The sequence below is a fragment of the Athene cunicularia genome, assembly GCF_003259725.1.
Source record: "Athene cunicularia isolate RWA chromosome 23 unlocalized genomic scaffold, athCun1 chr23_part1, whole genome shotgun sequence".
In the NCBI taxonomy this organism is placed as follows: domain Eukaryota; kingdom Metazoa; phylum Chordata; class Aves; order Strigiformes; family Strigidae; genus Athene; species Athene cunicularia.
In genome coordinates, this window is record NW_020799130.1 from 6,328,036 (window position 1) to 6,353,266 (window position 25,231).

A 25,231-nucleotide genomic window follows, 5' to 3' on the forward strand; every position below is an offset into this window, starting at 1 on the left:
TCAAACTCAAAACTTGACACATTTATTTACTCCACTGAATTGACAGATTCAAGTTAATCCTTTTATTTTTAAGGGCCATTTATTAAATGCAGTTACCATGACAAATACAGGCTCCCCATTTTGTAAAACTCTCTCCTAAGTCCATATCTACAGTATAGCTTCGTATTCACTAGAGTATAAACACAATTAGAATAAGGCATACAAAGGGCTTCCAGCAACATATCTTGTTGCACCTGAGACATTATCTCATAAGGCATTGTTCCCCATAATCAGAAATGTAAGCTAAAATTAAAGTCTCTGAGAATGCTCTGACATTTGAAACAATGAGAATTTACTTTCATTTTTTTCTTTTTGTACAGAGCTTTTTAATTTATTGCAGATATAAAATCTGGTTTTTAAATTAAGTACTCAATGAAGTATGTGCATTTAGTCTGGTCCAGAACGTTTGTACGGCACGTACAAACTTATATTTAAATTTTACCTTTATTTCAACAAAAGTAAATTTAATTCTACCTTTAATCAGAAGCATCTGAGATAATCAGTGCAGAAGCCATTTCTGCCATTATTCACTTTGTCCTTCACTAACCTATATGAACAAACTGTGTCTTGGACTATTTATATCAGAACAACGAGGAATATTTTCTAAGTATTCCAGCACTGCTATTTCAGCTGGATTCATATTAATGGAAAACTCTCCATGGAGTGGAGGACAAACCCCCTCAGAATGAAAGGTTGGCTCTGAAACACTGTCTGAGCAACTGGACACTTCCATACACACAAAAAAATTTAGCCAAAGGACAACAGAAATGGAGCAACTGAGGTGTGGAAAAGCTGTTAACCATTCTGCTCACAGGCAAAAGGGAGAAGAACAGATACGTAGCAACTTGCTAATATGTGAGTCCTGTCCTGATTCTCCATAACATCCTTCCACACGCCCAGCAGCACAGTGGAAGAGGCGCCCAATATCACTACAATGCTACTACTGACAAATGCTCATTTTCAAGGAAGACGTAGTACATTTCCTCAGTTGTAATTCATCCTTCTTCCCACACTTCAGAGAGAGGAGGTTTTATTAAGTAACATTTTTAATTATGACAGACATGACTCCAGGAGAAAGGCCTGTACTTGCATTCAGCTTTTTAAAATACAAAACAGTGCCTGGTGAGTACAAGTATTAATATACAGGAAATCAAGTTGCTCAAACTCTCTTCATTGTGAAGAGGGTTGAGACTGGGAAGGTTCACAGAATGCTGAGAATGGGAAAAGGATCAAAAGCAATGTTCAAGGCATACACAAACTGAAGAAATAGGTGCTTTGAAGTCTGTAATTTTGTCTTCCTCCCTTTACAAGTCTATACTATGATATGGAGATAAAAGCCAGTGGTGGGGGAAGGTCTTCACCCAGTACTTTTTCTAAATTAAGTTCCACAGTTTTATTTCTGTTTAAAAAAGTAATTTATAATTTAATATCTGTTTCAGGATTCTCAGATCTGTGGTGCTGTTAACATTTAACTTAATTGGCATTCTCCATTTTTAAAAAGAAATTAAAAAGCAGCTCTGAACTTTGCTTCTGAGATGGAAGCACTGTCTCTGAACCAGCAATGATTCCTGTCACTCTTGCTTTGCATCTTTCAAGGCCTGAAGTCTTTCTAAAAGGGGTGGATGGGAGTAATGCCACATTGAAAATATCCAGTCAGAAACAGGGAATCCTAAATTATCTTTGTTTAGCTTGATCAAAGCAGAATATAGGTCTTTAGCCTTCCCAAGTTCCTTGGCAAATGCATCTGCTTGAAACTCAAATCGTCGGCTTAATACAGTCAAACAAAATGAGAGAACCTGTGGAGAGAAATGTATTAAAAATTATTTTAAAATTCAGCTCTTTGCAAGTTCCTTACAGCATCAGTAAATACTATTGTATCTACCTTCCCACATCCACGCATCACTGTACCTGTAGAATGATCTCACTAAGGTTTATCCAGGCCACACCTGAAACTGGGAGTCTTGCCCAACATAGAGCACTAAGTCTATTTATTAAAATGAGATACCAAGTAGAGCCCCTAGAAACTTTCCCCCCAGTCAAGATAAAATCATCATTTAAATAGGGTGATACTTCAGCATCTATGTCTTGAAAGAAATTTACCTCATTGTAAGGTGAAAATATGAACTGGAAAATAATCATCAAGCCTATCAGGGTAGGCTGGGTGTCATAGAAACCAAATGCAGCAAAGAGTTCTTTTCGACCAATTAACACAGCAAACAAGAAGAAGCAGAGGAAGGAATTCATCTAGAGAAAGGAAACAACATTTGTGATTGAGTTTTTTTGTCTAGGTCTAAAACATGGCTTATTCACATTACAGATTTGCATAGAAATGCCACCAAAACCCCCCAAATACATTACTTTAGAACTAATATACAAAAAGGAACAAACAGCTGGCCTTTATCCACTCTCTGTAAATGCAACCAGTAAAGAAACACTATTTTCTGTCAGTGAGCGAATGAAAAGGTCTAAGTAGTGAAGGAAGATGAAACAGCAAAAAGACAAGGGAAAAGGGAGTACAGGGTAGAATTCATGTCCTTAGAATTAAGTATAGGTTCAAAAAAGTTTAAAACCAAACAAAATATGTTGTGCTGTGTCATACTTCCATTTCTGGAAACAATCTGTTCCCATCTAAGCCATGCATGGCTGGGTACAAGAGCTGTGCTTGCCTGGCTTTTCAGAGGCAAGAGGCAGGACCGTGCCTTGCCAAGTTTTCTATAGAAGGCGATTAGTAAATTTTCAACCTATTCAAGTGGCGGTTTGGTCTTTTTAGAGTAATGTGGAAGGTGCCTGATTATTGTTTGTTATTGAAACACACAAGACAAAAAAGATGGATGGCTGTGACAGCAAACAAACAAGAGAAAAAGTAGAAGGCACTGCAGAAAATTTGTGAAAATTTCTGGAAGTGAAGATAAAACCTACCTATTGCAGCAAAATAATAGTATCTAGAAAGCAGACCCAAAGACAAAAGTTACTTGAGTTAGCAGAGTGGCAAAAGCATCACGATACTTGCTAGTTAGTAAGGATCAACACTGATGTCAGAAGTTGGAAAGTAACTTCCTTAAAGCAGAAAGTGAGAAGGAGCAACCTGAAGTGTTCCGTTGCATAGGTAAGAAAAAGCCAATGTGGAAATGGGAAGAGAGATTTTCTTAAAGAGGAGCTTGACAGTGATGTTTACAGCCTGAAAAGCTTGTGAATAGCCTTAAAAAAAGAACAGAACAGCATTCCTGGAATGGTGCACACATTTCAAGAAAGACGTGATAGAGTTACAGATGGTGCATAGGAGGGCAGCTAAGAGAAACAAAGAAACAAAAAAAGGGCTGGGAACTTTGAGAAGAGAAACATGAGCAATACCCAGGGAACAAGACAGATCTACACCAAAGCATACAGTAGACTGCTGACAGTAATTTAACAGAAGGCACATAGTTGTGCCTTGCAAATAAAAGAATTTGAAGTGAGAGGTTGGGGGGGAGAATTTCCTTGTACTATGCAATACGCAGAGGCACATGCATGAGTAAACACACCAGATCCTTTTCTTCAAAGGCGAGGTTGGGCAATCTTTAGGGATTGCTTCAATGTTCACCCCTGTTTGGGCATGTACCAAGAATGGCACAACATTTACCAGTGCACAAGTGAAGAGAATACAATCTAAATAAGTAAGAATGCCCTCCTGTGACAGATTTCATAATGCTTAGTCACACTCCTCCTCAGCTTTCCAAGGAACAAGACTGATGGAAAAGCCCAGACACAGCTTTCTCGGAGACAAACACCTAAACCAGTGCAGGCCAGGACACAGGATACATCCAGTCCTATCCCTAACACAGGCAGGGACCTTCGGAGAAGGCCCTGAGATTCAGACAAGGAAGAAGTGTTATAGAGCAAGAAAAATATGTCCCAACTTCACAAGGCTGCTGAGATGAATTAAAATAGCAGCACACACACTCTCTACCAAAAAGATAGAGCAAGGAGGGGACAGAATGCACTAGTGTGTGTTCACTGTATATATACCAAAGAAAAAAATCAAACCAACTTTCTGTCACAGAGCATATTGTGAGAATTTACACTTACAAGTCTGGAAGCAGGCATTTAGAAACAGTAGTAATTACAGAATGGTCAAGGAAAACACCAGTTTCTCATAACTTACCTGGCTGATGATGATATTTTTGACAGTGTGCCCTAGTTTCCAGTGACCCAATTCATGACCAAGTACAGCCAGAACTTCTTCATTTTTACATCCTTGTTTCTTATTCTGAGGGAATAACAAAGCAGAAGTAGTATCAGGTATGACTGACCACAACACAACATAACATTTCTTACTTAGTTTGTTTTTCCTTAGGGTACTTAACTGTCCCTAGATCAGGCCGTTCCCTTCTACCAGCAGCTACACACATATAATTTCTTATTAAGCCTTTTTCAAAAAGATACTAACAAAATAACCCACAAACTCTTAAGTTCAACAAGCTTTCTATCATGAGATGGTGTTCTCTTATTTCTATGTATGCAGACATGCCCATGCAAAACTGGAAGAACACTGGAAGATTTGCCTTCCAAACTCTCTCCTACCATCCCTGGATCTAATCTTGTTTCTTTATTCAAGAAAAGTCACTACAATGGAAGCAGACATTCAGAGCCACAGGCTTTCAGTGGAGAATTGAGAGCAAAGTCCTCTCCCTACTTCTTTCAACACTCAGCATGTAGCCTTCCTCTCAAGGCACTACTGCTCCTTTAAAAACTAATGACAACATCCCTGTCCTCCACAACAAAAGCTATGACAGCCTTAAAGCTATTTTTAGGAAGGATGGCCAGCTGCACATTCAAAGGTACTGAGTGTACTGAGAACATAGTTGATGAACCTCTTGAAATGGAATAAATGATTCTCACTATGACTAGAGCAGGTGAGCCCCAAATCCCCTCATCACCCACCCACCAGCCATGGATGAAAAGAATTCCACCACCAACATGGTTACAAGAAACAGAAAGTGGACTGAATAACAATCTATACACTGGCCTAACCCTAGGCTGCAGGAGGCAAGTCTTTTTTTTCTCAGAATTACTCCTTCAGGCGCTTCAGAAAGTATTCCATCAGTTTTAACCAAACTTACACTCTCCTGAATCCAAGAGCAGAAAGCCATTGGCAAACTCTCCATATCAATGAAAAGAACAATGAAAGACCATCATCCTGTTCCTGACCAGGGTGGAGGAGGATGCACATGTGGAATCTGTACCTGTGTGTGCACCTGCATGCCTCTTGCACCAAAATTCTTGCATGTAGTAAAAGGCAGACAAATGACACACTGATAGTCAAAACATTTCTTTCAAAGGGAAGCTTCAGTGTGGCAATCCCAAGAGAAGGAACAAGCTAAAACCCTAAACAGATCCCTTATTCAAACAACTACAAGGAAGACTTATGTTTTACATGCAGGGAACCAATGTTTTCCTAAAGCCCCTGTGGATTCCTACAGTCTTTTTGGTGCTATCTGCACCACTAGCACAGCACCAGAAATTCCAATTAGCAGCTCAGGGATACTTCTGTGCTGAAATCATTAAGTTTGGGGTTTTAGCATCTCAGTCAGGACCTTTAAACAACTTTCAGAAAACACAAGGGAATATCTCACCAAGAAATTAATGTAAATATGATGAAAACCAAAGATGAACTCACTTTGGGTTTAGATTTTGTCTCTTCATTCTCACCATCTTCTTCTGCTGGCTCTTTGTTCAATGCAGAATAATCTTCCAGGAGGGTGTCAAAGAGTACTATCCGCTTATTCTTGAAGAATCCATAGAAATAAGCATTGCTATGAGAAGAACGCTTAGAACCTGATGGGGAAAATTTACAGTAGAAGACCATGATTTGAATAATCCCATGCACTGAAGACTATCCAATTACACAGAGCAGATCCTTCCAAAGGAATTCTCAAAGTCCCCAAATGAATGGTAGACAAACTCAAGCAAATGAGTTTGCAGACTGAAGCATATTTTAAAATGGTCTAAGTAATGATGATCTCATTTACTGACTCCAATACAAAATTTTTTCAATCTGTAACATGTAATCACTAAAAACATAAGAGCAGTTATCTGAACATTTAATATACAGAAGAAAAACAATTTCTACTGCGAATTCAGGTTCAGAGTGGAAAGAGCATTCTGCATAGAACATGTGCTGCCCTCCTGGCAAAGGACCTGTCATGAATGGGGTTAGAATTCTTTTAATGTCCCAGCAAAGCTGATGTGAAACAGATAAGGATCAATGTTAGAAACAGATAAGAAGATGATGAAGAGATGAACTACTGATACCAGGCAGTCCCTCAAAATTATTCTTGTTTGAAATAGGCAATTTTTTACTGCTACTTTTATCTCAATCAATTGAATCATGGACTGTTTCCACTATCAATATACTTGGGGCCAAGAAACTCATCTCCTTCCATGGAACACGGACTGTTTCAGTTGATTAAAAATATGTCTAGATAAAAGCAGCTGTTAAAACTTTGCCTATTTTTGCCAATGGACAGAAGCTGTTGCAGTATCAGGACTGGAAGATGTCTCTGGGAGAGCAGAGGTGGATTTCTCTAGTTTTTGTAACAAAAGAAAGATATTTCAAGTTGAAGGCGTTTGCCTTCAACTCTCACTATAAATGTATGAGCTTCATGAACTCCTTAGGGCACAAAATATCCACTGTTCCCTTGGAACCCAACCCATGGTATGCTCACAGCAACCTTCAGCACCAAACCAAGACAGACCAGCAGAGGGAGAGGCTGGTCAGAGTATGAAGCCTCAGTATCCACTCCCCTCTCAGTGAAGAATCTGAACAGCCACAGAGTTGCAGCGTTCCCTTTCATCTGCGTATCAAAAAACTTCATCCTTCAATAAGCATTGGTAGAGAAGGAATCTTTGTAATATGCCTGTTACAGGATGAACCCTGAAATTAAAGGACTTGGTTGCACAAGTTACTAACAAATCAGTTCTGCAGTGGGAAGAGCCAGGACAGAATGCAGAAAAACACTGGCAAAAAGATGTTCACACATCCAGTCCTCCACGTCAGAAGGGAATGGTGATGGCTCAACACTCTTAAGGATGCCAGGAAAGAAAACGGGGGTTTGGCAGCCTCCCTCCACTGCAGATCACTGCCACTAAATGCAGAAGTCCTGAAGAAGCAAGTGCAGTAGCACACTACACAGGTGCCAGTGAACCAACAACCGGCTCATAGAACTTTCATCAAGGTTAATAGCAAGGATACAGCCAGCAATGCATATGGGAAAAAAGTATTTGGCAAGCTTCTGTACTGACTCTCAAGCTTGAAAAGCTTCAACTTTGCTAGGAAAGAGAGGAGTTTCTTGGGCCCCAAGTATATCAATAGTAGTAGTTCCTGGCTGCACTGAGGCAGAGCACTGGCTGGATCTGGCCAGCCCTATGTTTTGAAAGCCACAGCTTCCAGCTAGATAAAGCCTTCCTCACCCTCTCTTACAGCTATATTCTACCATTTCAACTCTTTATGCCATCTCATACTGCTTTCTTTCACCAAGGCAATAAAAACACCTTGGATCCTCACAGGTGGGGCACGAAACCAAAAGAAAATGTGGGAAGGTCCCTGAAATGAAGTTCAAAAAGGGAGCAAAATGAGTAACAGTGGAAATGACAATAAGGTGCTCTGTGAACAGAGAAGTGGAGAGGAACTGACATGGCAGCTGGCATGCTCCATGTTATACTCCATCACCTAAGAAAAGAGGACGAGGAGTTTGAGACAGTGCTAAACTGAGACTAGAACAGATTAAAAAAAAAGAAACCTTTTCCCTCTGGCTTAAAGTTCTAAAATTGAGATCTTGATTGGTGCTTCCATTTCTGACTGTGCTATGTATTTCTATCCCACAGAGCCAAGACAACGTTTCCAACAAGATGCTGAGTTAAGGCTGTACATTCAGCTTCACTTTTCTGACCTCAAGGCAAAAGGAAGTGGTACAGGCATTGACAAGTATTACACTAGCTGAGGAATATAAGCAACTGCCCTACTACAGCACCCACAGTTGAAGCTAAAAATCCACAAATTCGGTTACAAAGTCTTTTTATTAAAAGAAAAATCTCACCTTCAACAACATACACCTTCGTCAATGGGAAGTCAATGCTCTTTGCCATTGTTTCAATTTGTTGCTTGAGCTCTCCCTCAGGAAGTGGAATGAATTTATCAAACAAAGGTGCAATATAGTCTGCATAGATTGTAACAAGCACCTGCAAATACATTCAGATATTAAAAACAAGGCATACAAATGTGTTTAGTACTAAAGGTGGAGCATGAGTACAAAAAGAGAGCACGATTTCAGAAAAAACACTTGATAAAGCAGAACCCTGTATGAAGTGTAATCTGCACCAGAGCTCTCTATGGGTCATCCCATCTATGAAGACAACTACTTTGTTGACAGTCAGCAACTCAATAGCAAGCTGGGGGTGTAGGCAGATTAATCTACCATCTACAGTCCTCAGCAGAACTAGTGTAAACTGTGCTTTTGCTCTGACAGTTCACCAAACCGCAGCAGCAGGGGTCTTATCAGTGACAGGTTGTCACTTTCACCCACTTCACCAGTTCTGGAAAGCTCTGAGGTGTTTCATAACGAGAAGACGACTGACTGAACCAGGAGATAAGTCCCACTTCTTCAAATTTCTGCAAACTTGCATAGCCACAGTCTAAAACAGACAAGAAATGTCACGTCCCCCATTTTCTTCCCCTTCACACAGTTGTATGCAGGGCTAAGGGACTGCCTGATGCTTCTGGTCCACAACGATTAAAAGCCGTGTCCCAAAAATCACTACAACCCAGATAAGAAAGCCAGAACTGGAATAACACTGTTATGAGAATGAAAGCTGAAGGAAAGCTTCCTGTATACTCTGAACCTTCACAAAGTGATTACTTTAAAGAAAAGGACTGACGAAAAGTTTAAATTCTGGTTAGTGTAAAAGAACCAGAACATGAGGCAAATGGACATCAACATTAACTTCAAAGTTAACTTGACAGGTTTTTTTCCACTGAAAACAAGTACCTTGACTTTTGAAAGTATCTGTTCTGTTGAAACAGTCTGATAAAATCTGAAACTAGGGAAACTGACTTCTCCAAAGTCAGAGCAAGTGAGGGCATCAATATAAAACACCACTAGAAAATAGAAGTTATTTTCATTACTGTAACTGTTAACACAAGGGTTTAAACCTCTCAAATATTTTGCAGCAAGTGTAAGACGTATTTTACAGAGCAGAAATCAGCTGTCTGTTTCAGTCTAGACACTTCTGAGGGGACTAATTCTAAGTTTTTAACTCTTTGTGTGAACCCTTGATATTAGCAGGCATAACAGACTGGTAGAAGGATGCAACTATAGCTACAGAGTTACAGAATGTGATTACAACTGGAATTTTTCCTTAACTAAACTCTAAATGGTAAATCTAACACCTCTTAAGGTTTATTTTGCATGTCAAAGACTGTTCAAACCCACACATAAGGCCTCAAACCCATGATCAACACCCTGTAAAAGCTGCAGTGACATCATGAGGTTGCAAGACACCTGAAAGTGCCAATTGTCTGAAAAGCACCAACTGTTTGGGCACGAACTTAATCCTCAGGGGAAGAAAAAAAAAAAAAAAAAAAAAGGAGAGGGAAGGAAAAAAAACCCCACAAAACAAGAAGAGCCACTTGGTCTTGCTACATCATCTTTCAGTACAGAAGTCTGTAGCTCTGACGCCATGTAAAGGATAGGCCAACCCTTTTTATATTAGTTTCTAAAGTATCTATAGGATCTCAGGAAGAAAAATCTACATGGACAGCTCAGTTGGAGGGGGAGACAAAGCAAAACTGAACTACTAGTTCATGATAGGAAAGTGACAGAGAAAGGAATGTGGTATAACATCACCTGAGTATGTTCTGGTTCTCACCTTGAAGTTTAGTGCCAGGTACTACTCACCTACATCTTCCTACTAAACTTGCTTGCTAAAGACTATAAAATGGATGTTCAAAGATTCTCATATGAGATTGTATTATACAACTTTTTTTACAATATATATTTCAAAGAAAAGATGGCAAGAATAAAAGCAGTCAATGTCTGGTATAAAGGAAGCTAAGGAAAAAATTTTCCACTATCAGTGTACAAATAAGGGCAGGCCATTTCAGAAAATCCTGTATCTTCTTTCAATCCTGAAACTACCGGGTTTTTTTAAATTGCAGCTTAAACCTTCTATGAAAAAGCAAGTCTTTAAAGCCTTTCAGACTAAAGACTTAAAATATTAACTGGATATCACATATCTCCCCAATTTTGCAAATAATAAGGCTACAGAAGAATAACTTTAAGTATAGACTGTTTCACTCAGGTTGACAGAGCAGTAGCTCAAATGCTGAATTATGATTTAAGAGTATACTCCTGATGAAAGCTTGAAAGAAAAAGAACAATTCTTTAAGAAGTATTGATCAGTCTGCACAAATCTTTCTGTAACAGCCATTTCAATATACATGAACTGATACTTTTGAGACCTAACACTTGATGTTCCAAATACAATACAATAAAGAATACAGAGACAAATACAGGGAAGATGTCAGAGCATAAGGATGCCTCGACTACAGAAAGCAGGAGCCAGTACAACAAAACAACAGGAGACACTGTATAATTAAGCCAACAAACAAAAAAAGCTTGAAAAAACCCTAAGTAGCAACTGTAAGCTAGACTTACCACCTAAGTGAAGTACTTCTGCTACCCTACTATTATAATTGAGCTATTCAGAAACACATCACTGGTAACTATATGCCAGAATTAGTGGCCATATAGAAATCCATTAACCCACACAGGTTACTTCAGTTACATGTAAGGCATCAGTGAAACAAAAATACAAGTAAGCAAAAAATACAATTCAGATATGAGATCTGTATCCCATAAAAACAGGATCATGGAAAGACTCTGTCGTCATGATTTAAACTGAGCCACAATTCCTTCTACATTGCCATGTCTGAGAAAGTCAGTGCAGCTACTGGGAAATAAGAGGGAAATAAGACCTTCCTGTGTTAATTGCAATGGCCTCCCATGTGGCATTACAATCACATTTTTGTACAGATGTGGCCAGCCAGTGCCTGTGCTTTAGCAAGGAAGCTGACAAATTGAAAGTCCAGTATGAGAAGTGGTCTGAATCTAAGAGCAGTGGGGAGAAGGAAAGGAAAAGAGAAAAATAAAAAGCAATCCTTACTTAAGTCATGAAAGAAAACAATCATTATTTCATACCCAGGTATTCCTAAAAATTTTCTTGATGATGTACTTCAGTTCAACCAGAAAGTCTGAACTTGACACGAGAATTAAAAATTGATTGGCCCAAATTTATTGTTAAGCTAATGTGGCAGGCTTTATTACATTACTGTAATGTAACAATTCTTTTACTTGTTAAAGTGCTCTTTTAATCTAAAAATGAATTAATATATACACAGTACTTCTGCAATTTCTTCCTTGGGGGAACAACAATTAGCATACTGAGCAAAAACACAGCAGAGCACTATGTTGAAATAGAAAAAAAAATACAGACTTTGGATCTTATAACAATAGAAAACATCAAATCCTTGTGATGCATACAAAAAGATCCTTTTAACGTAAGCCCCAAAAATGTGAGTTCAGTGTATAAAAGTGTCAGTTCAGTGTATAAAAGCAGCTGTATAAGCAGAACCAGAAATGGAAAATTGCTGCTTGTCTCAGTACAAAGCAACACAACTGAGGATTGATGTTTGATAACCTTTAAGAAAAGCCCAATGGAAACATTACTGACCAAAGCACATTCTGTCTTGTCTTGCCAAACTGCTGGCAATTGTCTTTGTGCCCTTTCTAGATTTAAGAAAAAAGGAAAACCTACCACCACTGCTGTATTACTAGTATTTATTCTAAAGCTTTCTGAATTCTTATTTTTCAAGTGATGAAGATACTCCAGTATTAAATAGATAAAATATAAGGTATCACATTAATGTGGACAATTAATATGAACCATATAGACAATTCCTGAGCAAGTACACTGAGAGCAAGACATACTGTTAATGTTTGTAGACACTAAAATTCCCAGAAGATTTAGGTTTTTCACCATTTCCTTTCAGTTATGTTTTTAAACCTCAGCACACTCAGCCATGTAAGCAAGCCAGCATTTGGAATAAACCCAAACATACTGTCATACTCACCAAGGAAACAACTAATGTGAAGAGCCAGGCATAGATGAAGAAGTAGTCTCCCCCTATTTTAATAATGTAAAGCAGAAGGGATGTCACTGGCAACAAAATACATTGAGTCACGATAAACTTCTTGATAGCATCCTTAAAAAAAAATCCCAGCGTCTGTAAAGAAAGGATATCAGTGATATTTTCAATATAAATATAATGTGCCACAATGGTTAATGAACTGATCCCTTAGTGGATGCACAGAAACAAAGTAAGACAAATTGCAAAACAGCAAGACCAATATGATCAGGATATCAAGAGTCAGTTAAGAAAAGGTAGAAACTCTTTCACCTGCTCTCCAGGTAGCTGTGGCTCTTTACATCCACATGGACTCCATGCCCACGCAGACGCACTCTTACTTAGTAAGATCTGACTCAAACCCTTGCTTTGTGTTACACATATGTACTTCATTAAAGGAGGAAAGAAAAATTTAAGATTATCTGTCCCTTAATTCCTTTGCCAATCTATATTCTAGACATGATGGGATTTTTAGAGAATAGGAAACTCTTAAAGAAACATGATTACTGTAAAATATTTTGTCTTTGAACAGTTGCCCCCACTCATCTTCACCTTCAGTAACCACTAAGCCGATTGTCTTCACTGGAAATATACAGAAGTGCTATTAAATATTTTTAGATATAAGTAAGACATCTTACTACAAGCTTTCACTGACATGCACTGATGCAGCTGTCTCCGGGTTTAAAATTAGCATAACTTTAAAAGAAGCAACAGTAATTTCAAAGACCTCTACCTCAATGAATCTGATCTAGTGACTCTGCAACATGATTAGACCCCCAACCAGCTCTTTCTGGAATTGTTACTTCAGTAGTTAGAGCTATCTGCAAGGCACAGAAGTGTGGGGGTTATTATGTAAAGATCCTTCCCAACAAGGTTGTATCAAAAAGCCCATACTACGTTAAAGATATGGAACTTGTCTGTAAAGAAAAAAAAAACACAACCTGGTGAAACAATTTAAATAAAAACTAAGGATCTGGGGCAAGAATTTGGATAGACACCTCAGACTTCTATGGCTATTGGAGACACAAATCAGACATAAACCCACAAATTCAGGCTATTCTGTATGTAGCCATATTTACTGCGATCACACAGTGAGCGCTCTGGTGATACGTTCCTGCTAAGCGACCATTAGTATCAGCAGTAACACAACTGTATAAACACATGCCCACACAAACAGAGCACTCCAGAAGACACTGTTCCTTGCCTGCCTTTAATACTTCCAACAGTCGTATAACTAGAAAAGCAAGATTGGTGGCTCTCATTCACACTAAGCAGGGCTCCTTTCCTGAAAATGGTGCAGAGAAGCATGAAAGACTCTGTAGGTCATCCTGGACAAAGGAAAAAACATTTCCATTTGATCAAGACTTTTAAACTGGTACAATAAAGAGAGAGAAAACAAAATACAAAACAGTATCTTCTTCCTTTATTACTTTCATAGCTCAGCCAGCAAAAGGCCCATTACATAGCTTTTTCACTTTTTAGCTTAGTAAACAGCTAGAGCAACAGTCACTTAATTTAACCTACAAGAACAGAAACTGCTGACAGGGCTGTTTCCACTAGACTTCCTGAAACACATCAGCTACAAGCCATTTAGTTCAAGTTCTCATTTTAACTCTTTCTTTACTTCCAGCTCCACACTCTAGGAGGAGCTATAAAACTGCATGGTGTCTTTCGTCTTTGCCGCACCTCTTTCCCGCTTTCTAAGGCAGATGTGACTTCAAGAGAAATCCTCATTTTCAGCAAGTCACTCCCATGTTAGAATAGAGTACCTGAAGATCATTTGAGAATCACTGCTGGGAATTCCAAAGTCTGGGCTGGTACCAGGTGTGAATTTGGCTCATTCACTGAAAGGACCTAGCTCATCAGTCTGAAATGAAAGATGGAGATTGGACTGCATTTGTCAAATACTTGGTACCTCAAACTGGATGGGATCTGGACTCAGCCTTTAGTTCTTGGCATGAGGACCACCGCAGTGAAAAAAATCTTGTTAGAGACATCATGCAGGTGGCTCAGTCAAGCACTTAACACCCCTGACAGGTGTCAGTGCCAGGCCTTACTTTTCTCATTTGACTAGGCACAATGCTTACACTGACAACAGTGAAGCACCCAGAGAGCACAGCGCCAAGGAGAAAATGTTCAGAGGATATACCCAGGATCCTCCTCACCCTCCCTAAAGCACACAAAGAAACCGCATGGATTCTGCAATCTCTCAAGACAGTTGAAAAGAAGCCTGAGCTGTTCAGTGTTTGACCCTCTGTTGCTTTTGCAGAGGTAGGGCCTTATCAAGTCAAGCTCTCCATCCATCAGCTGCTCTGCTAGTTTGCCCTAATTCTAGTGCTTTACAAGTCTCAATACCGACAGTCTTTGGAGTTGTGTGTCCTGGACATAAAGGGCTTGCAGATCTGGCACCAAGATGGAACTTATTCCTCACTAAGGTAGAAGGGACAATCAGGTGCAGGCCTGATGCAACTACTCAGGATTGACATGAGAGAAGACACTGAAAGTTGGCTTTTGATGCATATTTAAGGATTCTGAATGTCAAAAGGATGGATAGGCCGGGCTAGGGCATAAGCACACTGCAAGAACTAAGACTTTGCCAGCCCTAATTTTGAGGACTGCAGAACAGAAGTGACAGTCAGAGAACAAACAAAATACAACAAACAGATATTTCCCCAAAGAAAAGATTGCTTGACTCATGCTCTGGAAACATGGGATGATTCCTTCCTCCCCTGATAAGGAATTTGCCAGTATGATGACTGTATAGTCAGCAGAAGAGAGGGAATCTCCAGGACAAAGGATACGAATGGCCATGTGTGCCATCATTCCAATAAATATTTACTTGCTGGTGAGAGAAAAAAGTGATTGTTAGGAGTTACACATATGTTTTTAGAAGCACAAGGGGTTTTTGTAAGACTAGAGAGCTAGATGAAGTATAAAAAGAGTTCTGAGCTGGCCACAAGCTCAAGGCTTATGACTAACTAGAACAATCTTCAGATCTGCTTCCCAAAGACTGGAGCTGGAGCCGCCACTGGCACAGTATCCAAACATCAGGGTGGGGAGAGGGAAGAGAACCAAACAAGCTTTGCAGTTTCCAGGAATACGCACAGATGTCAAAGCAAAACTGTGTAGTGGGAATTTTCATAGCTGGGCTTCCCTGGAAAGAAAACAGTATGCCACTAAATAATTGACATGAACCAAAATAATACAGGATGTGTCAGGATCTACACACTTCTGTTTGAAAGATGACTGACAGAGGCTGTACGCTGGATCACTGCATTCAGAGCTTTTTCTCTCACTTATTTTCTTACTTGTTTTATAAAAAGGAGTAAGAAATATCAATTTATCAATTTGCCAGGAATATACTGAGTTTAGAAACAAACTGATTCCACTTCTTTAGGTCCTGCCTCCATAGAAACAGGAAGATGAACCTGGCAAATACCAGAGGACTGCCACTGTTATTAAAATGAGCCAAACAGCTTTATCTGACAACTGCCACCTACCTAAATTTCATTCTACCATAAAAAAACCACTTCCTAGTAGACTTGGAACCCAAAGTACCATAGACAACACGAGCTAAGTACAAAAGCAGAAAACAAGTCTTATGCCCTGGAATGAAACAGCTAATGATGTGTCCCAGATTGAGGTTCCTCTCAGAACAAAAACCTGATCTCCTGAGAAACTGATACTGAAACAGGTTAAACTAAGTTGGTGGAGAAATTAAGAAAGCCAGGGCTGCTGTTGAGTACCTAACAGAAGTACAAATGAAAGAGCTGAATTCTCTAACTTAGCAAGAGAAATCAATAAGCAAAGAAAAATGAGGAGGAAAGTAATTCTCAGGTTTGTTTCATTTGTTCAGTGTCCATGAATCAGAACTACCCCTGCCAAGGCAGTGATCCAGACTTCCCATGAAGGGCATATGAAGGGCAAAGAACAGTCCATCCAAAAATGAACAGCTGACGCATGAAGTGCTCTTTGTTCCACAGTTAGAATATATACTTCTCTTTGCTCAGAGTTTGGAGCAGCACAGGTATTTCTGCAACAGTCACAAACAGTCACTGCTCTTATTTTTATGCAGTGAGAGTAGAAATATTCCCAAAACCAAAAATATTTGGCACAGATATGGACATACCCGTCCATCTAAGCAACCAAACCTACTGACGATGCTAGGTGAGTACAAGTGCTATCTACAATACCTGCTGATTGAAGCCATGTTTCTCTTCTATGACAAATGTGTTATATAAACTCCACGGGAGACCAGTCACTGCACTGAAGAGCGTTGCGAGCAGCAGAAATACCAATGACTGTACAATCTAAAAAACAAAACAAAACAACAAACTGATATTTACTAACATTAATATTCTGGGTATTTTAAATAGATTTTATGTCAGTGGTTTAACTGAAACTGGTTAGAAGATGAAGATAGATAAATTATCAGAAGTGACATGCTTGTGATGATTAGATCACTGATCACTGGAACAGCTTACTATGTTAAAGACAAAAATATACTGATGAAAGAGATTTAAATAAAAACTAAGGATTTGGGACAAGAATTTGGATAGATGCCTCATCCACTGCACAAAGACAACATAAACAGTAGCCTCAAAGTTTTTGCTCTTCTGCTGTGCAGAAAGATCACATCTAGGATAAGTAAATCCACAACCAAACAAAAAGCCCCCCCAAATCCAACCCACATCCTCATTTGACTCAATCAGCTTTGAGATTTGTATGTTTTTAACATGAAAATCTGTATGTTTTAACATTAGTAAGCTAATTTAAAAGTAACATACTGTTATCAGCTCTCAAACTCTCCCAATCATTGTGTTCACCAGAAAATAGCTGTTATTTTTACTATTTTTACTCTAGCTAAATCCCATTTTAAGTAAATGCAAGCTTTAAAATACAAATTATTCTACTGGTACAGTTAGTGGACCAACTGTTTTTACTAAAATTTCAAGACTGCTTACCTCATATTCTGGTCCAAACCCAGCACGACCAGAGATACGACCAGATAGATTCCAGAGAAAAGGAATTCCTCCAGAGAGAAGAATCATCTTGAAAACAAAAACACATACCACAGAGGCAACATGAAACAGACTGTTATCTTATTCTACTAAAATTGGAGCATGGTAAGGACCTTTCAAGGATGAATGAGAAAAGTTTTATGATTAGGATTTTTGTCCCACTTTGATCAGTACAAAAAGAAAGCCTGGAATATTTGGCAGTGGTTCATTTTTAGTCAAGGTTGTTTGTTGTTTTGTTTTTATTTTCTGGGAAATACTAGAATGTTTCCAAGCCTGTTTACTGTAGACTTTGCTCCTATACTGACTCAGACAAAAGGTGTATTTTCAGAAGACCTTAAAACTCATTTGCCCTATGGTTGTATAATATACCATCTCCAGGAGGAGTATGCATGATGCAGCAACTCAACTGCATTGGGGCAGTCTCGCCTGCACTCCCTGCTGAAGAAAGGCATTCAGAACAAGGCTGTAATTTCACTTTCAGTGTTAGTGCTGCTTCAGCCATTTTAAGAAAGCTTCACACTTTCCTCCTTGTGTCTGCTGCTCAGTGCCTCCTGCTACAGGAACCTGCGGACTAAGCGGGACACCCCATCATCAAAGAAACAAACGCTTGAGGCAGAGCTACTGAAGCAAGTGCTAACTGCAGTTCAAGGAAGGGGCTGGTAGTGTTTGTTAAACAGCTTGACTTCCAAATGCTTCACATTTACTTTTTTAGCAAGTGATACATCACTATATAAAAATCATTTTCAAGTAGGCAGCCTTCCAGTAGGGACAGTACCAGGGTTTTACTTACTTATTTTTAAAAGCCTTACTGTTATAACTATTAGGGTGCATTTTGAGAGCCAGATGGAAGGGACCAAAGCAAATTTGCTTCTCCTTTGTAACCTGTAAATTTCTGAGCTGGAACTCCCAGAAGTACCAATCCCTGAACCAAGACAGCTATTAGCATGATGTTGATACAACTTACTAGTTAAAAAGAAACTCACATAATTAATGGCTAAAAAAGAGCATACTAGTAATTCTAATAGAGCATCTCCCCTTCAATTAACTTGCTAGGTTAATGAATCATACTTCTACCTACTAAAAGCAAAATGTGGAAAAACTGTCATCCAGTTTCATCAGTGTTGGCCACAACAGCCTCTTCCAAGTTCAGGCAGTTCCCAAAGCCAATAAAGGATGCAGTTTATGTTCTACAGAAGTGGCAAACCCAGAGAACAAAGGCCACCTCACTTTACCTCTGCTGTAATCTGATAATCTCAGGACAGATTCTGGGAAACAGAAAGACACAGCTCAACATCACGGAAAGGAGAAATAACTCATCATCACATATATACAGAGAAGCAGCTGCAAGTACCCTACACAACAGGGCGAGTATCAGCTTGATTGTACAATAGAGTCGTAGAATTGTTTAGGTTGGAAGAGACCCTTAAAATCATCAAGTCCAACCGTTAACCCAATATTGCCAAGTCCACCACTAAACCATGTCCCCAAGTGCCACATCTACACATATTTGAAATACCCCCAGGGGTGGTAACTCAACCACCTCCCTGGGCAGCCTGTTCCAGTGCCTGACAACTGTTTCAGTGATGAAATTTTTCCTAATATCCAACCTAAACCCCCCCCTGGTGCAACTTGAGACCATTTCCTCTTGTCCTATCACTTGTTACTTGGGAGAAGAGACAGACCCACACCTCACTACAACCTCCTTTCAGGGAGTTGCAGAGAACAGTAAGGTCAGTCTCCCCTCAGCCTCCTCTTCTCCAGAATAACCTCCCCAGTTCCCTCAGCTGCTCCCCATCAGACCTGTGCTCCAGACCCTGCACCAGCTTCACCAGTTGCTCTTCTCTGAACAGGCTCCAGCACCTCAATGTCTGCCTTGTAGTGAGGGGCCCAAAACTGAGCAGAGAATTCAAGGTGCAGCCCCAACAGTGCCGAGTACAGGGGACGATCCCTGCCCTAGTCCTGCTGGCCACACTATTCCTGACACAAGCCAGGGTGCTGTTGGCCGCCTTGGCCACCTGGGCTCACTGCTGGCTCGTATTCAGCCGGCTGCCGACCAACACCCCCAGGTCCTTTTCCTCTGGGCAGTTTTCCAGCCACTCTGCCCCAAGCCCGTAGCGTTGTGTGGGGTTGTTGTGACCCAAGAGCAGGACCTGGCCCTGAGCCCTGTTGAGCCTCATACAATTGGACTCAGGAATGAGGAAGGTATGAAGAAGCTGTCTGAAATCTTATGAGCAATAATGGTCTTAGTTACAATCCCACTGCTGCAGCCTTCAGACTGGAAGTATTTTCCCTATTATGAAAGATGCTGCAGCCATGACAGCATAAGGGGATGCAGGAAAAGGTTTGTATATTTATGACATTTTTTTTCTTAGGTTGATCACAGTAAGGGAAGAAGCAAGCAGGGTTTTTTGGAAACACAAGCTCTCCTTCAAGTCTGAAGTGAAGCCAGCAGAAATTCAGTACAACTGAGAGTAAGTTCTCAAAAGCCAAGAAGATGCGTATAAAGTCTAGATGTGTCAGCAGCAGCAGCCAGAAGGTTAGAGTGAGCTGGATACTCCGTGTCTCTGTTAAATCCACTGTACACAGCTGGAAGTTCTCAATGTTTCACAAGCTATTATCTCAAAAAGCAATCACACTAGTTCTCTGTCCCTACCATTTGGACTACTCCAAAGGTAATGGCTACTTTATCACTCCGAGTGCTCTAGCTGCTATTTCAGCTCTCAACTATGTTCCAAGCTTTTCAGTGTGTACTTGACATTACTGACCAGAAGCAGCTTTATATGCCTCCAAGATTGCCTAATTTTTTAGACCAATTAGTGCAGTTTGGAAAAGTGATATTACCTAGATTTTTCTTCTGATCTTTAAAACACACCAAAGTAAGGTACCATAAGGATGTTTTCCAACTCTCAGTTTTCCAAGAAAACCTCTTGTCCTGGAATGATAATGGATGGGTGTAGGGGTTGGAATTTCCATTCAAGTGTAATTTTCCCTTTGCAGGAACAAAATAATCAGAGAAACCTGAGGGTGTGCTTTCCTAGGGAGAAGGGAAGATAAGAAGTGTGTTAACAAGGAACACAGTTTTAAATGACAGGAGTTCTAAACACAAGGGCAGCAGAGGACTAGCTGTGGAGACCTTTTCCAAATCTCACAGCTGGCTATGATATACTTCTCTTACATCTTCCAAATGGGACCTGAGTGTTCAAACACAAATTTTGTGACTTTAACATAAAATTTTTTAAGAAAACTATACAAGTGACAGCCTTTCAGAGTCCACGGCAATTCTGCAAAGAAGGAAGTGCCCAGCGAATGCCCAGCATCAAGAGAAGTCATGTAAAATGATCTACAGAACTTGATGAAGAAACCCTTCTGCAGTGGTGTCTGGGTATCAGGGAAACTATATGGTTGTAGATTATTTAGCTCTAGCTCAGCAAAACTTATATTAATGGAGCCATAATGAAGAAATGAGCTGTAGGAGCCACTACACCTCCAAGCGTTACCTTGCTTCCATGAAGCTCTGCAACCTCTGTAGCAAATCTGCAAATGCAGGCAAAACTGGGACATCCAATAGCTTGCAGGCCCATCAGCAACCCTCCTGGGACAGCCCACTCCCAATCCCAAATTCCAGAAGTTCTGGGATACAGAATCCCAAAACCAGAACCCATCAAGCCAAAGTAGGGACACTAACTTCTCCTTCAGAAGATTAAAATGACTGGTGATAGATATAATATCTCAGCTGACTGCTCTGAGACGTGCTTTTTCAGGCTCATGCTCAATTAACTATCTAGCTGGGAGCTTTAACTCACATATTCTATGTTTTTTCACTTGGCTTTTGTTCATCAGTGTCACTGCAACACAAAAAGCAGAGCACCACAATCAATTTGATAACAGCAGTAGCAGCTAGAGACACAACTGTTTCCCTGATGTTTATCACCATCATAAACAGTGGAACAACACATAACCTAAGATGACTTAGCTACTGGTTTTGACTGCTGTTTAGGAAGCACCAGGGTTTTGTGGCTCAGTTGTGGAAGACAGCTGGATGCACTAACTCCTTTAACAGATCCATCAGCTGCCAAAATCATTGTGGACCCGTTATTACAGTAACAGGGACAGAACAGATAAAGTAAAGGCAGTGCTTTTCCTACACTGGTACAGAAAGGTCTGATGGGAAGGGACTTTCAAAGATCATGTGGTCCAACCCCCTTCCCATGAGCAGGGCCACCTTCCACTAGCCCAGGTTGCCCAAAGCCCCGTCCAACCTGGCCCTGAACCCTTCCAGGGAGGGGGCAGCCACAGCTTCTCTGGGCAGCCTGTGCCAGGGCCTCACCCCCCTCATGGTATAAAATTTCTTCCTTATGTCCAATCTAAACCTACCCTCTTTTGGTTTGAGACCATTGCACCTTGTCCTGTTGCTACAGGCCTTGGCAAACAGTCTCTCTCCACCTTTTTTATAAGACTCCTTTAAGTATTGAAAGGCCACAAGAAGGTCTCCCCAGAGCTTCTGAACCACCCCAACTCTCTCAGTTTTTCTTCACAGGACAGATGCTCCACCATGCTGACCATTTTTGTGGCCTCCTCTGGACCTGCTCTGACAGGCCCATGTCTTTCTTGTACTGGAGACACCAAAGCTAGACACAGTACTCCAGGTGTGCTCTCATGAGAGCAGACGGGGAGAATCCTCTCCCTCAACCTGCTGGCCATGCTTCTCTTGATGCAGCCCAGAATATGGTTGGCTTTCTGGGCTGCGAGTGCACATTGCCAGCTCATACCCAATTTTTTTGCCCACCAGTACCCCTGAGTCGTCCTCTGCAGAGCTGCTCTCAATCCATTCCTCCTCCAGCCTGTACTGATAGTGGGGATTGCCCTGACCCGGGTGCAGGATCTTGCACTTGGCCTTGCTGAATTTCAAGAGGTTTGCAGCCTCTCAAGATCACCCTGAACAGCATCCCTTCCCTCCTGCATCTCAACTGCACCACTGAGCTTGGTGTCACCTGCAAACTTGCCAAGGGTGGACTCAGTCCCACTGTCTCTGTTGTTGATGAAGATATTAAATAGTATTAATCCAATCATTGACCCCTGAAGGACACCACTGGTCTCCACGTCATCCAGCCAGTTCATTATCCATCTGTCTATCTGTCATACCCATATCTTTCCAATTTAGCCCCTAGAATGTTGTGGGGGACCATAACAATAGCGGGTGAAGATAAGCACAGACTCTGATGTGGCTCTTTGTTTAGCAGGGCACTAAATTCAGTGGCAAAAGAGGCTCATTCCAATAGTGTCTATTTCCCTTAAAACAACAAGGGAAGCTATTTTGGATAGCACTCCTGAAATCAAGATAAAGCCTCAGAACCTTTTGACTTGCCGCACTTGCTATGTGGCACCATCTCACTCTGTCCACTAATCCACCACTGGAGGACAGCTTCATTTTTCAAATTAAATGAAACTTCTCAAAACCAGAAACTTCTCAAATTCACATAAAAATTGTCTTGAGTTCTACTCAGCATACCAAAAAGCCCAACAAGAAGAATGCAACGGCTGTACTGACACATGTATAACAACATTTTTATAAGTTCATACGTAATGAAACAATGTACAGGTTAGCCTGCACGAAGGGATCAGGAAACGTGGGAGTTTAAGAGGGGTCACAATTCTGACATGATGGTTTCACATCACAGCTATACAGATACATGACTTACACTCTTTTACAGTACTGCTTTCATTATCTTTTGTAACTGATCTTTTTGCTTCCTTAAATTCATCATGTCGTAGACCATACTGTAATTATATTTTGCAATGCCAGGCATTCCAGGATTCATTTTTGACCCAGCTGTGCATTTCAGCAGAAAAGGTAAAACTGTTTGTGTATCACATGTGTAAATACTCTAATTCTAACTCAGTGGCTGTTTTTTGATACATGCAAACGTTATTGCCCCAGTATAATTGTTCTTATACTTAAGAACTACCCACTGGTACTCTTCCTGTTCTCACAGGCTTTTTTCCTTCTACTTATATTTTATCTAAAAATGAAAGTAGTTGCATCCCTCCAAACACAGAAAAAGGTCTGTATTTGTAACAATTTAAAATAATTATAATGTCGCTTAATTATTTGGCAGGGGAAACCATAATAGGTCAGCTGTGCCACTAAAACATAAGAATATAATATACGTTGCCGTTGTGCAGTATGACTCAGCACTGCATAGAGAAATGATGTGCTCTCTGAATAATTACTCCTTTTTATACAGTCAATCCAGGCACAAACAAGAAACACAGAATCCCAGACCTTCCAAATTTCAGTGTAAGAGACCAGATTGCCAACAGTGCAGCCACACAGGATCACTAAGAATCAAAGTATTTCACATTTTAAGCATATTAAAAGTATCATATGAATGCTAGATCCGCTCAGGTACTTACAGTGCCCTCAACCTCTGAATACAGGCCTGACCAAAAGCTGAAAGTACTTTTGTCCAGTTGATACAGACGAGATTTTTCAAATGTTTCTGAATCCATGATCTGTCCCAATTCCCGTGGTACATGTGTTGTTGTTCTATACACCCGTCTCTGAAAAATTGAGAAAGAAACTTAAAGTCTACCTCCAATATTTTTAGGGAGATAAATAAGATTTAAAAATAACACAACATGATCCCATGGACCCCCACAGAAAGTTAAAAAAACCCACAACCAAAACCCAACCCACAAAATTACAAATATTCTTAAATTTCTGTTTTCTATCAAGTTCCAAATATAAAACTGAAGCATAATGATTATGTTATAACCAGAAAGTGGGTTGCCTTCTTATTCATTTATTTCCAATATAGTCACTGTATAAAGATCACACAAACTCATTTTTCCACAGGATGTGACTTACTGTAGCACAATAATGACCAAGCAGAGCTTGAAACTAAATACCAGATCCTCCCATGCAAACCATGCCACTTCACTACAGAACATAGCTATGACGTGACTGAGTAACTGAGGGGCTGTTTCACTTTCTGCGGAGAACTCACCACTCAAAAATTTTTAAAGGCTGAAAGTCCTTATTCCATGCACTGCCTTATCTCGTTTCAGTGTATTTCTCTCTTCTCAAAGGGAAAGTTCCCACCCTTTGTCACTCCCAAATACATTCCTCCTCTGACCGGAGTGCCAAGCTCAGCTAACCTAAGGCTGAGGAGCCTCCAGTGCTCCTTCCTGCCCTCTCAGCTGGGCTTGAGTTAATTTTTTCACAGCAGTCTGCATGGTGGTGTGTGCTGCGTTTGTGGCCAAAGCAGTGCCGATAACACGCCGGTATTCTGGCTACTGCTAGCCACTGTCCTGGCTTTCTCCCTCTCCCCGCCACGGAGCGGGCTGGCAGTGGGCAGGAGGCTAAATGGGGACAGAGCCAGGCCAGCTGAGCTGGCCAGAGGGCTGGTTCATGCTGTATTACGTTATCCTCAGCAATAAAAACTGAAATAGAGGAAAAAGTAAGGGAAGGGAGGGTTTGACTTCCAAGGCCAGGCATCAGCCTGCTTATGGGAGGTGGTGAGCGCCTGCCTCTGCAGCACTTGCGGGTTTTTTTTCTCCTTCTCTTATTAAACTGTCCTCACTTTGACTCATGAGTTTTCTCATTTTTGCTCCTCCTGGTCTCTCACCTGCCCTGGGAGAGGAGGATCGAGCTACTGGGCGGGTGCTGGGCTGCTGGTTACCCCATCGCACCCGCACTTTTCTGACCCTTCCAGACTCGCCGAACTCACCGATGTGCGGCGGAGCGTCCCCGCCGCCCCGCTGGAACAAGCAGGGTACGGTACCGGGTCATCTGGGGGGGGGCAGCCGGTCCACAGAAGTCACCCGTGGTCCAGAGCAGGGCCAAGCGCGAGCAGAGCAGGCGCCGGGGGGGCAGGACCCGGCTCGGCGGAGCTGCCGGGCTCGGCCGTCCGGCTCTGAGCCCCCCCCCAGCCCCCGCGGGGACACCGAC

The 25,231-nt window shown here is 40.9% G+C and overlaps 1 protein-coding gene across 1 annotated transcript; it reads right to left on the reverse strand.

The window, feature by feature from the left end:
* Positions 1 to 24,411, reverse strand: ZMPSTE24 (zinc metallopeptidase STE24). Its single transcript, XM_026863348.1, has 10 exons — positions 24,288 to 24,411; positions 23,695 to 23,841; positions 17,224 to 17,310; positions 16,453 to 16,569; positions 12,206 to 12,358; positions 8,115 to 8,256; positions 5,696 to 5,853; positions 4,181 to 4,285; positions 2,140 to 2,283; positions 1 to 1,835 (listed from the first exon to the last, which is right to left on the reverse strand). Exons 2-10 carry the CDS (start codon positions 23,788 to 23,790, stop codon positions 1,611 to 1,613), a joined length of 1,227 nt encoding a protein of 408 aa, XP_026719149.1. The 5' UTR covers positions 23,791 to 23,841; positions 24,288 to 24,411; the 3' UTR covers positions 1 to 1,610.
* Between the last annotated feature and the right edge of the window lie 820 nt (positions 24,412 to 25,231).

Excerpts from the sequence above, each read along its gene's own strand:
- ZMPSTE24 (XM_026863348.1), bottom strand. The coding sequence starts at position 23,790 with ATGGATTCAGAAACATTTGAAAAATCTCGTCTGTATCAACTGGACAAA. Across the intron at positions 2,284-4,180 it reads AAAATATCATCATCAGCCAG|ATGAATTCCTTCCTCTGCTT; the intron begins GTAAGTTATGAG and ends TCCTTTCTCTAG. Across the intron at positions 1,836-2,139 it reads TATTTTCACCTTACAATGAG|GTTCTCTCATTTTGTTTGAC; the intron begins GTAAATTTCTTT and ends TTCTCTCCACAG.